Raw genomic sequence first — 12,326 nt, 5'->3', positions numbered from 1 at the left:
AAGTTTACTATTTTAATGAAATATTACTCAAATATTTAAATAAAGAAGAAATGGTTATATGTAATTTAATTGGAACCCTGAATGAAATGAATGTGTGAGATCATGCACAAATTGCCATTCACTTATTGAGCCCTGCTCCACATCCATCCCAAATTCTGAACTGCAGATTGCACTGGGCTATCAGTACCCAGGGCAATCAGTCAGAATGCAGCAGGAGACTGGTTCTGTTTGCCTTCCACTGGCCCATGAATCTTATAATACTTTTTAAAAAAAAAACATGACATGAAGCTTGCAGTTACTGCAGTGGGGTCAACTGTCAGAAACAGCTAAACTGCAGAGAGGCGAGAACATGTGCAGTCTACCACTGCATCACTATCTACCACTACTACTTCCATTCAATCCCTGATACCTGATATTTAAAAAGGGAGTTCAATTAGCTTTTCTTTATAGCATTGTAACATTTCTAAATGATAAGCAGCTTGGAGAACAAATTGTCACTGACGTATTTTACCTATCAGATATATTTGTAAAACTGAATTTATTAACCAAACAGTTACAAGGGGGACAAAAGACTGAAATCTCATATTTCTTTCTTTTCTTTTTCAATCTTTTTATAAATTTTTATAAAAAAAACATAACCTAGTATTATATTAAATAGGTTATGAATACATTAAACTTAGAATTAAATTAGTAGCAGGATAACAATATCTTATTAAGCTATCAGCAAAAAAAAGATCGTACAATAATCTATATTGATTATACATGAAAAAGGTTAGCAATAATCATCAAAAGAAAAAAAAGTATAAAATACAAGAAAAAATGTATATTTAAAGAAATAAAAAAAAATAAACCTAAACTAACATGGGCAAATAATAGTTTACATGTATATGATAGTGTCAGAAACTCCGGAACTCCATACCAGAACAAGAATAAAAGAGTAAAGGTCTGGAAGAAGCCAAATTAATTCATATGAAAGTGTCGAATGAACGGTCCCCAAGTTTCTTCAAATTTAGTTGATGAATCAAAAACAGTACTTCTAATTTTTTCTAAACTTAAACAAGAAATAGTTTGAGAGAACCACTGAAATGTAGTAGGAGGATTTACTTCTTTCCAATTTTGTAATATAGATCTCCTGGCCATTAATGTTACAAAGGCAATCATTCGTCTGATTGAAGATGAGAATCGACTATCATCTTCATTTGGTATACCAAAAATTGCAGTGATAGAATGAGGTTGTAAATCAATATTCCAAATTGAGGAAATGGTAGCAAATATGTCCTTCCAATAATTATGTAATGTAGGACATGACCAAAACATGTGGGTCAACGAAGCCACATCTAAATGACATCTGTCACATTGAGGATTAACATGAGAATAAAACCGAGCAAGTTTATCTTTAGACATATGAGCTCTATGTACGACCTTAAATTGTATTAGAGCATGTTTAGCACATATAGAAGAAGAATTAACCATTTGTAAAATTTTTCCCCATTTTTCCGTTGATATATTGTATTGAAGTTCTTTTTCCCATTCCTGTTTAAGGAGACCATCTTGTAGCAAGTTGTTGAATTTGATGAAGCATAGGTAAAAAATTCAACCTGAATAAATCTTTATATTTCTTGGTAATTTTTATACCTAGATAAATAAAATTGTCAGTAACAACTTTAAATGGTATCCTGTCATTCAGTAAAGTTTGTGTATTTAAAGGAAATAGTTCAGTCTTATCCAAATTTCGTTTGTAACCAGAAAAACTACCAAATTGAACCAACAAAGATAGAATAGCGGGAATAAACCTATCAGGATCAGAAATATATAACAACAAGTTATCAGCATAAAGTGATAACTTGTATAATTTCTCATTACGGGTAATACCAAAAATATTAGGAGATTCACGAATAGCAATGGCTAAAGGTTCTAATGCAATATTAAATATTAAAGGACTTAAGGGACAACCTTGTCTCGTACCACGAGATAATTGGAAAAAAGAGGATCTATAATTATTCGTAAGAACAGAAGCAACAGGTTTATAATATATTAATTTAATCCATGATATAAAATTAGAACTAAAATTAAAATTTTTCAAGGCATTAAATAAGAATGTCCATTCAACTCTATCAAAAGCTTTTTCAGCATCTAATGAAATAACACATTCTGGGGTTGTGGGTGAGGAAGTATAAATTATATTAATCAATTTTCTAACATTAAAAAAGGAATATCGGTTCCTAATGAAACCAGTTTGATCTCTTGAAATAATCTGTGATAGTACCTTTTCTAACCTAATAGCTAAAATTTTTGTAAGAATCTTAGAGTCTACATTTAATAACGATATAGGGCGATAAGATGCACATAAAGTAGGATCCTTATCTTTTTTAAGAATTAAAGAAATAGTAGCTTCATAAAAAGACTGGGGTAGTCTCTTCTTAATGAATGCATCATTAAAGATTTCACATAGCCAAGGGGAAAGCAAAGAGGAAAAAGTTTTAAAAAATTCTATAATATAGCCATCGGGACCAGGAGCTTTCCCTGAATTCATCGATAAGATAGCCTCTCCTACTTCAGCCATAGAAATAGGAGCATCAAATAAACTTCGATCTTCATCTGTCAGTTTGGGAATATTCAAATTGTTAAAAAAATTATCCATCATAGACAGATCGCCATCAAATTCTGATTGATATAAAGATTTATAAAAATCTTGGAAAGTATTATTGATTTCTTTATGATCAGTAGTCAGATTGCCGTCTTGTTTACGAATTTTAATAATTTGTCGCTTAGTCGAAATAGCTTTTAATTGATTAGCTAACAATTTACCAGTTCGATCACTATGAATATAAAATTGAGCCCTGGTCTTAATTAATTGATTCTCAATTGAAGAAGATAATAGCAAGCTATGTTCCATTTGAAGCTCAACTCTCTTCTTATAAAGTTCCTTGGTAGGAGTCACAGAATAAATCTTATCAATTTCTTTAATTATATCCACAAATAAAGCTATATCTAAATATCTTTGTTTTCTTTTACCAACAGAATATGAAATATTTGTCCACAAATAAAAGCCTTAAAAGAGTCCCAAAGTATTCCTCTGTCAATCTCTTCGGTATAGTTTGTTGAAAAAAATAAGTCAATTTGCTGTTTTATGAAGGTAATAAATTCTGGATCTTGAAGCAAAGTAGCGTTGAGTCTCCAAGATCTAGTATTAATGGAAGAGTCCGAAATCTTGATAGATAACTTCAAAGGTGCATGATCCGAAATAGCAATAGAATCATATTTACAATCAGTAACATCTGTTAATAAACGATGATCAATAAGAAAATAATCAATTCTAGAATAACTATGATATACATGTGAAAAAAATGAAAATTCTTTATCATTAGGGTTCAAAAACCACCATATTTCAGTAATTCCCGAATCAACCATAAAAGAGTTAATAAGTAAAGCTGATCTATTCGGAAAAGTTCAAATAGGTTTAGATCTATCCATCAAAGGATTCAAACAACAATTGAAATCTCCACCCATTATCAACATATATTCATTTAGATTAGGAAGGGCAGTAAATAAACATTTAAAAAATTCAGAGCAGTCAAAGTTTGGAGCATAAATATTAACGAGAGCCACTTTTCGGTTAAAAAGTGAACCAGTAATCAACAAGAATCTGCCCTGTGGATCAGATATAATTTCATGATGTATAAACGAAATTGAGGGGTCTATAAAAATAGACACACCCCTAATTTTGGCAGTATAATTCGAATGAAATTGTTGACCCTTGCAGAACCTAAAAAAGCGTTGATTATCCTCCCTGCTAATATGGGTCTCCTGTGCAAAGATAATATTAGCATTTAGTCTATGGAATACTTTAAATATTTTTTTACGTTTAATCGGATGATTTAAACCATTAGTATTACAAGAAATAAAATTAATAGACTTATCCATCATGCCAATGTTAATTGTATATATCATAAAATGTTAAAAAAACACATAACCCATAATTCAGGAAGAAGGAAAAATGATGCAGGAGCAACCGGAGAACATGACACCTCACCAATATTAATAATTTAAAGTTGGCCCATGAACTAAAAGCAAAAAAATAAAAAGCAAAAGTGTGAAAAAAGATCCCTACCCCCTCCCCCAACCCCTCGAAAAAAAGCCAAGTGGCAGGCGCATAAACTAATACTAATGTTACCCCCATTTCAAGATGGCAGCTCCATGAAAAGATAAAAACAAACTATATAACACCCAGATTTAAATATAGGGTTGCAAAAAGAGAATATATATCAGTCAGAATGAAAAAAAATAATATAATAAAGCAAACGATCATTAATAAAAAAGTATAAACATTAAAATTTGAAAGTGTAATATACCTTTAAAAAAATTCCATATTCAAATACAAGAAAAATGACGTTTCAAGAGCAAAGACTTATGGGAAGAAGAAACGACATTTTGAAAAAACCATATTACAAAATATAAATGTAAGTTCAGCAATCTATTAAAAAATTGAATAAAAAGGTTATCAAAATAGGATTTAAAAAAAAGGATTTAATAGACATTACAATATAAAAACAGTCCAAAAAATCCAAAACATTCGTCCCATTTCCAAGTACAAGCAAACAAATAAATGTTTACGGGAAGCAAAGTCTTATGGGAAGAAGAAATGACATCTTAAAAAAAAGTAAATAATTATTACAAAATATAAACGTGTATATCCAAAACAGAAAAAAGAATAAAAAAAAGACATTATAAAAAAATTAAAAGAACATCTATAAACGATGATAATAATAAAAAAAAACCCGATCCGTAGATCAGGGAAAGAAGCTATAACACAGCTTCATATGTTAAAACCCAAAATGAAATGGCATCTTCTCTCCAAGAAATCTTCAACATAACACATAGTTCAGCTTGCACTAGAAGATCGATATTCTTCGACGAATTTCTTCGCTTCTTCCGGAGTGTTAAAAAATTGCTGACTGTTGTCATTCAACGTAATTCTGAGATTCGCTGGGTATCTTAAAGCTTATTTAAGTCCAATCGAATGAATCTCTGCCATCACTGGTTTAAAAGCGATTCTCGCTTTCATTACCTCAAATGAATAATCTTCAACAATACGAACCGTGTTGTTTTTGTGAGAAATCATACCTTTTTGACGAGCTAATCGAATTAAAAGCTCTTTCTCCCGAGGATAATGAAGGCGAACAATCACAGCTCGTGGTTTGTCTTTCGCAGCCGAAAATCTCTCAACTCTGTCAGCACGATCAATAACAGGTTTAGCATGCAAACCTTCATCACCGAAAATTTCCCACAACAAGTTAGAGAAAAATTCACTGGAAAAATCACTGGACTCAACTTTTTCGGGGAGCCCGATGATTCGCAAATTCTGTCTGCGAGTTCGGTTCTCAAGATCGGTAATTTTAAACTTATACTGATCTACTGTTTTAGTAGTCGAATGTACCTTCTTCTCCAACGCTTCAATTGTACGTATTTTTTCACAAATTAATTTTTCAAGAGTCGTGATCTTATCTTCATGCCGTTGAATATCTGAAGCCTGCGATTGAAGCTTAGTATCAAGCGATCTAACAACTCCTTCAAGTTCGGACATTTTCGTGGTAAGCTTATTTTCCAAACTTGCCAGTTTACTTTCCAGACTTATTGCTTTACTTTCCATTTTACTTTCCAGCTTACTTTCCAAACTTGCAAGTTTAGTATCCAGAAGATTAGAAATTGCGTCGATGGATAAAGGATCCTTAGACGATTTCTTGCTTGTAGCCATTTTAAGTTTGACAAGATTAGATCAAATATTGTTTTAGAAAAAATAAGTTAATCATAAGTATCAACCCATAAGATTAAGTTCAAAAAGATTTGCTTAAGGGGTGATTATAGTTGAAAAAATGAAGAGCGCCTAAAAGGCAGATGTTTACGTCGCCATCTTGAAACTCCGCCCCCCGCAAGTTTCTAAATCTCATATTATGCAAAGAAGCTATTGTCTGTTGTCTGTCTAGGTACCATATCCGATGCGGACGTTGGTGACCATGGTTTTCATACAGATCTTTCCCTTGTTCTTTGGATGACTTCCATTTCCTTGATGTGTAACCACCAAGCTTGGCTTTTGATGTACATACGCCGAAGTCTTCCTCTAGGTTTGCTCCCCTTGAGTATAAGTTTTTCTAGTTCATCTTTCCGCATGATGTGTCCTAGGAATCTGCGTTGTCTTTCTCTTACTGTTGGAATGAGTGATCTAACTGCTTGGGCTCTTCTGAGAACTTCTTCATTTGATGTGTGTGTAGTCCATGATATTTTTAACATTCTCCTGTAGAATCGTAATTCAGCTGCTTCTAGTCTTTTTTCCATTGCTAGGGAAATGGTCCAGCATTCACTTCCATAAGGCAGGATAGAATAAATGCAGCACTGCAGTATTTTGTTTTTAGTATACATGTTCATCTTTCTGTCTGTTAATATGGTCTTCATTTTTTGGAAAGCTTCTTTCGCCATTGCTATTCTGTATTTGATATCTGTGTCACACCTGCTATCACTTGTTATTAGGCTGCTAAGATATCTGAATATGTTGAATTGTTTGATGTTTGTATTTCCAATCTTGATCTCACATTGTGGGATGTTTGTCTTTCTGGAGATGACCATGCTTTCTGTCTCTTGGAGTTGATTGAGGGGCCTCTGTGATTACTTTTTGCTGCCACTATAGTGAGTAGTTCTTGAAGTTTTGTTTCTGAGTCAGCTATTAGTATGATGTCATCAGCATATCTGATGTTATTTATATTATGGCCTCCAATTGTGAATTCTTTGATATCTTTGATACTTCTCAAGATATTTTCACTATATAGGTTGAATAAGTTGGGTAAAAAGACACAACCTTGCCTGACTCCTCTCATGATACACATACTCACTCACTTCTTTTATTCTGATGGATGCTGTCCGGTCCCAGTACAAGTTTCTTAAGAAACATATATCTTTCCCATCTATGTCAAGATCTTGAAGCATTTCCAGAAGATCTTGGTGTCTGACGGTGCCAAGAGCTTTTGTATAGTTGATGAAACATAGGTAGATGTCTTTTGTACCTGGATGTCTCATTCACAGATCATCCGTAGCGTGAAAATTGCATTTCTGGTTCCAGTGTTTTCCACAAAGCCGCATTGTTCTTTACTGATATCTGGTTTTATACAGTGTCTTGCTCTCATGATTACTCTGAAAATAATTTTTGCCATCAGGCTTATTGTACGATGTAACTCACATTCTGTTGCTCCCTCTTTCTTTTGAAGTGTGATGAACACTGATTTACTTAAATCATCAGGTATCTCCCCATGATCATTTGCTTTTTCTGTTATTTTCTCTATTCCAAAATCTTCTAAGGTCGATATCATTTCAACAGTGATGTTGTCTGGACCAGTTGCTCTGTTATGTTTTGTTTTGTTTATGGCTGCTCAAATTTCTGATTTTAGAATGCTAGATCCTTCAAGATTCTTCTTTATGTTCGGTTTTTCTCCTCTTTGGTCTTCAAAAAGTTCTTTCATACATTCTGTCCATCTGTTTAGGATTTCCTCTTTGCTCACAATTAAGCTGCCGTCTTTTGCCTTGATGCATCCATTTGCTGAGCAAGGTAATTTCCCTATTAGTTCTTTAATCTTACTGTGCATCAACTTTGTTCCTGGGTTATGGGTTTGTAGCATTTCTATCTCTGAGCATTTCTCATTTAGCCACCTGTCTTTAGCTTCTCTACATTTTCTTTTTATTGTCTTATCAAGTTGCTTGTATTCTTTGCTGTCTGTTGGTTTGATGGTCTGTTTTTGTTGCGTCAATTGTATTATATCTTCAGTTATCCATTTCTTCTTTCTTTTCTGTTCTTTTCGTGGGATGGTTTCTTTTGCAGTTACAACCATGGATTCCTTCAGTATGTCCCAGGAGGATTTGCCTCCTTCATCTTTCAGCAATTGAAAATGGTTTGTCACCTTGATTGTGTATTCTGTTTTCAGATTAGGGTTGCTTTGTAGTTGTTGATAATCCAGTGCTTCTGATCTTTTTTTGGTTTCTTTAATTTTCTCATATTTATTTTCATTTTGCAAATGACTGGTATGTGGTTGCTTCCACAGTCTGCCCCAGGGTAGCTTTTAGCTTGAGTTAACCAGTTTTTGAATCTATTGATTGTTATGTAGTCAATTTAATTTTTTTTTGTTGTTCCCATCTGGGCTTCTGTGTCCATTTCCTTCTTGGATGTTGTTTAAACTAAGTGTTGGTGATTATCTGATCCAAGAAAGAGGCTATTAACACTTGGAAAATTCAAAATTTTCTGCAGTAATATTAGACATCATGAGTTTGTGTAATTTCCTTCACTGGCCACTCTTGAAATTAAATTGCAAAATGATCTGATTGTATAATTTTGATCATTTGAAACAACTGCACACTGATATGAAATTTCTGTTCAGAGACCTGCTGGAGATGCATATTCCAGACTCGATGGTGGATGTGAATGATGTTGACACCACATTGCAAGAATGGTTTATTGTATTGCAGAGTGATATAACAGCTTAAGCAAAATTTCTGGATATCCTGTGATACTCAAAAATCAGTTGCCACAGCTCTAGGAGAAAGCAAAGTAGGTTTTAAATTGATTTTTCCACTTCATACCTGGTTGAATATGGTTTTAGCCACCTTCTATCAAAAGCTCATGCAGCCTTGCTGTGTCAAAAGAGGTGATCTTCAATTAAGGGTCTCACTAAATACCCAAAGTAATAATATTAAGTGCTTTTTTTTTTGTTGCCAGTTAGAAGAATATTTTCAGAAGGCCTTTGACAAGGTGCCGCACATGAGGCTACCTAGCAAACTATGAGCCCATGGTATAATAGGGAAGATGCTAGCATGGTTAAAGCAGTGGTCGATTAACAAGAGGCAGAGTGAGAATTAAAGGAGCCTTTCTGGCTGGCTGCTGGTGACTAGTAATGTTGCATAGGGGTCTGTGTTGGGACAGATTCTTTTTACGTTGTATGTCAGTGATTTGGATGATGGAATTGATGGTTTTGTTGCAAAGTTTGCAGACAATATGAAGATAGGTGGAGGGGCAGATAGTTCTGAGGAAGTAGAGAGGCTACAGAAGGAATTAGACAGATTTGGAAAATCAGCAAAGAATTGGTAGATGGAATACTGTCTTAGGAAGTGTATGGTCATGCACTTTGGAAGAAGAAATGATAGGATTGACTATTTTCTAAATGGACAGAAAATTCTAAAAGCTGAGATGCAAAGGGACAGGGGAGTCCTTGTGCAGGATTCCTTAAAGGTTAATTTGTAGGTTGAGTCTGTGGTGAGGAAGGCAACTGGAAAAATTGTTATACTGTTTACTGCTTTGTAACGTAAAAGTGAAATGAAAATGTCATGCTAGTGCTACTCACAACCTGGATTACCAGAATTTTCTTAGTCATTTTTAACTAGTTACAATGCGGTATAACTATATAGAAGCAGATAAATTGATGACCTATTTATTATTACAATATGGAATTTCTTCAGTATTTATGAATTCATAATAACTATTTGCTTTGAAGGTTGAAAGCCCTGTGAGAATTCCCAGGCCTTCATCAGCAAAAGGCCAAAGAAGGAAACCAAAATCAGGAGTTGAAGGTATTAAACTGAACTTTAACTACTTTAGCTTGACAAAAATATGATAATTTATTCTAGAAAGCATACTTGATGCAAGTACAAACATTTCCCAGTATATGATATGAAAATAGAAAATGGTTGAAGTACTCCTAGGGCAGGTAGCACCTCTAGAGAAGTGGTTACTGTTTTGGGTTGATCAGATGTTTCATGCTTGATTTTGTTTTTATTTTTACAGTAATTAAAAACCTATTTGCCCAATAAGAAGAGTAAACAAAATCTCTAAAATCATTCGTGAAGCAATTAAAACTTCTGTATCTAATAAGCAGTGAATTGCAAGCATCAGTCTTTCTGGATTGTGTTCACTGCCTGTGCTGTTCTTGTGTCTGTGTTTAACTGGTACAGATTCTCAGATGGCATTTCACAGGGCCTTAGATTAGGTATGAGTACTTAATACTCTGTAACCTAAAATAGTACAAAAATTCCTAATTATATTGTTTATATAAATATTAGTATTTTCTCTATCATGAACGTGTGCCAGTTTTATAAAAATATTTAGGTCTGTAGGGCAATGTCCACCCCTTGGGAATTGGATTTTTTAAAAGCTTGATAAAGTGGAAATTGGCTGTTTGATGAGGAGCATCTTGGCTAAGCCCAGTCTTATCTGTGGGTTTTAGTTGAGGACGTCTAATTCTAATGGTGATATCTAGTTGAATTTTTACTTCAGCCATATCTTAGTATGAGAGTGTCATGAGAGATCAATAGTTAACACTGCTGCCTCTTGGAGGTGTATGCCTCATGATTAACTCCCCTTGGTGCACAAATGTATGAGGATTGTCCCAATTCTGTTCACCGGACCTAGAATATCTTGCGATGAAGTGCTGTTCATTTTGCCTACCATGAGAGATTTCCGTGGTAATTTTGCTGGCAGTATACATCCCACCTCAGGCCAATGTCAAACAGGCTTTAGATGATCTAAGCAATGGGATCAACATGCACAAAACAGCAAACCCATATGTCTTCATCATTTTGGGGGTTTTTAACCAGGCCAGCCAAAGAAAAGAAATCACTAAGTAATTGCCATCAACAAATCACTTGTAGTACTAGAGGAAACACACTTGACCACTGTTCCTCTGCCATCAAGAATGCGTACTCTGCAGCAAATTGCTAATAATTTTTCGAAGATACTACTCTGAAGTTGCGGGTAGAATCTCAGATGGAGATGAGAGGGCGTACTGGAGTGAGATATACCAGTTGGTTGAGCGGTGTCACGGCATCAACCTTGCACTCAATCTCGGTAAGACAAAAGAGCTAATTGTAGACTCCAGGAAAGGTGAGGAGGGAACACGAGCCAATCCTGTTAGAGGGATCAGAAGTGGAGAGAGTCAGCAACTTCAAGTTCCTGGATACCAAGATCTCTGAGGATCTAACCTGGTCCCAACATATTGATGCAGCTATAAAGAAGGCAAGATGGTGACTATATTTCATTAGGAGTTGAAGAGATTTGGTTTGTCAACTGAAACACTCAAACTTCAATATATGTATAATGAAGACTATTCTGATAGGTTGCATCACTGTATGGTATGGGGGGGGGGGTGGAGGCTACTGTATAGGACCAAAAGAAGCTATAGAAAATTGTAGAATCAGTCAACGCCATCTCGGGTATTAGCCTCTGTAGTAACCAAGACATCTTAAAGGAATGGTGCCTTAGAAAGGTGACATCCATTATTGAGGACCCCTATCACCCAGGGCATACCCTTTTCTCATTATTTCTGTCAGGAAGGAGGTACCGAAGCCTGAAGACACACACTCAGTGTTTCCCCTCTGTCAACCAATTCCTAATTGGTCATTGAACTCATGAATACCACCTCACTTTTTAAAATGTATGTTATTTCAGCGTTTACGTTATTTTTAATCTATTCATTATGTATGCTTTAATTTATTTTTTATTTTTTCTATATTATGTATTGCATTGAATTGCTGCTAAGTTAACAAATTTCACAACACATGGCAGTGATAATAAATTCTGATTCTGAGAATTGTAAAATTTTCTTTTTCTTTTTCAATCTTTTAAGTTTCATATATAAAAAAACATAACATAATATTGAATAGGTTATAAATACACTAGGCTTGAAGTTAAATTAGTAATAAGATATCAATATCTTATTAACATATCAGCAAAAAATATCATACAATAATCAGTCAAACCTGTATTGATTATACATGAAAAAGGATAATCACAAAAAGAGAGAAAAAAATAATACAAGAAAAAAAATATATATTGGAAAAAAACCAATAAACCTAAACTAACATAGGCAATAATAATAGTTTATATGTACATGATAGTGTCAAGAACTCCGGAACTCCATACCAGAACAAGGATAAAAAGAGAAAAGGTCTGGAAGAGGTCAAATTAACTCACATGAAAATGTCGAATAAATGGTCCCCAAGTTTCTTCAAATTTAATTGATGGATCAAAAATAGTACTTCTAATTTTTTCTAAGCTCAAACAAGAAATAGTTTGAGAGAACCACTGAAACGTGGTAGGAGGGTTTACTTCTTTCCAATTTAGTAATATAGACCTTCTAGCCATTAGAGTTGCAAAGGCGATCATTCGTCTAATTGAAGGGGAAAATCGACTACCATCCTCAATTGGTATACCAAAAATTGCAGTGATAAAATGGGGTTGTAAATCAATATTCCAAACTGAGGAAATGATAGCAAATATGTCCTTCCAGTAGTTATAT

General features: G+C 34.2%; 1 protein-coding gene across 1 annotated transcript in view; it reads left to right on the top strand.

The window, feature by feature from the left end:
* traf3ip1 (TNF receptor-associated factor 3 interacting protein 1) overlaps nt 1-12,326 on the top strand; it is a 138,352-nt gene that overhangs the window by 45,153 nt on the left and 80,873 nt on the right. Inside the window, exon 7 of the mRNA XM_059967118.1 lies at nt 9,528-9,603. Within this exon, the coding sequence (XP_059823101.1) occupies nt 9,528-9,603 (76 nt within the window). The remainder of the gene's footprint in view (nt 1-9,527; nt 9,604-12,326) is intronic.

Source organism: Hypanus sabinus, chromosome 4 (assembly GCF_030144855.1).
Source record: "Hypanus sabinus isolate sHypSab1 chromosome 4, sHypSab1.hap1, whole genome shotgun sequence".
Lineage (NCBI taxonomy): Eukaryota > Metazoa > Chordata > Chondrichthyes > Myliobatiformes > Dasyatidae > Hypanus > Hypanus sabinus.
Note: the sequence above shows the minus strand (reverse complement) of the source record. Positions and strands in the feature narration are given on the sequence as shown.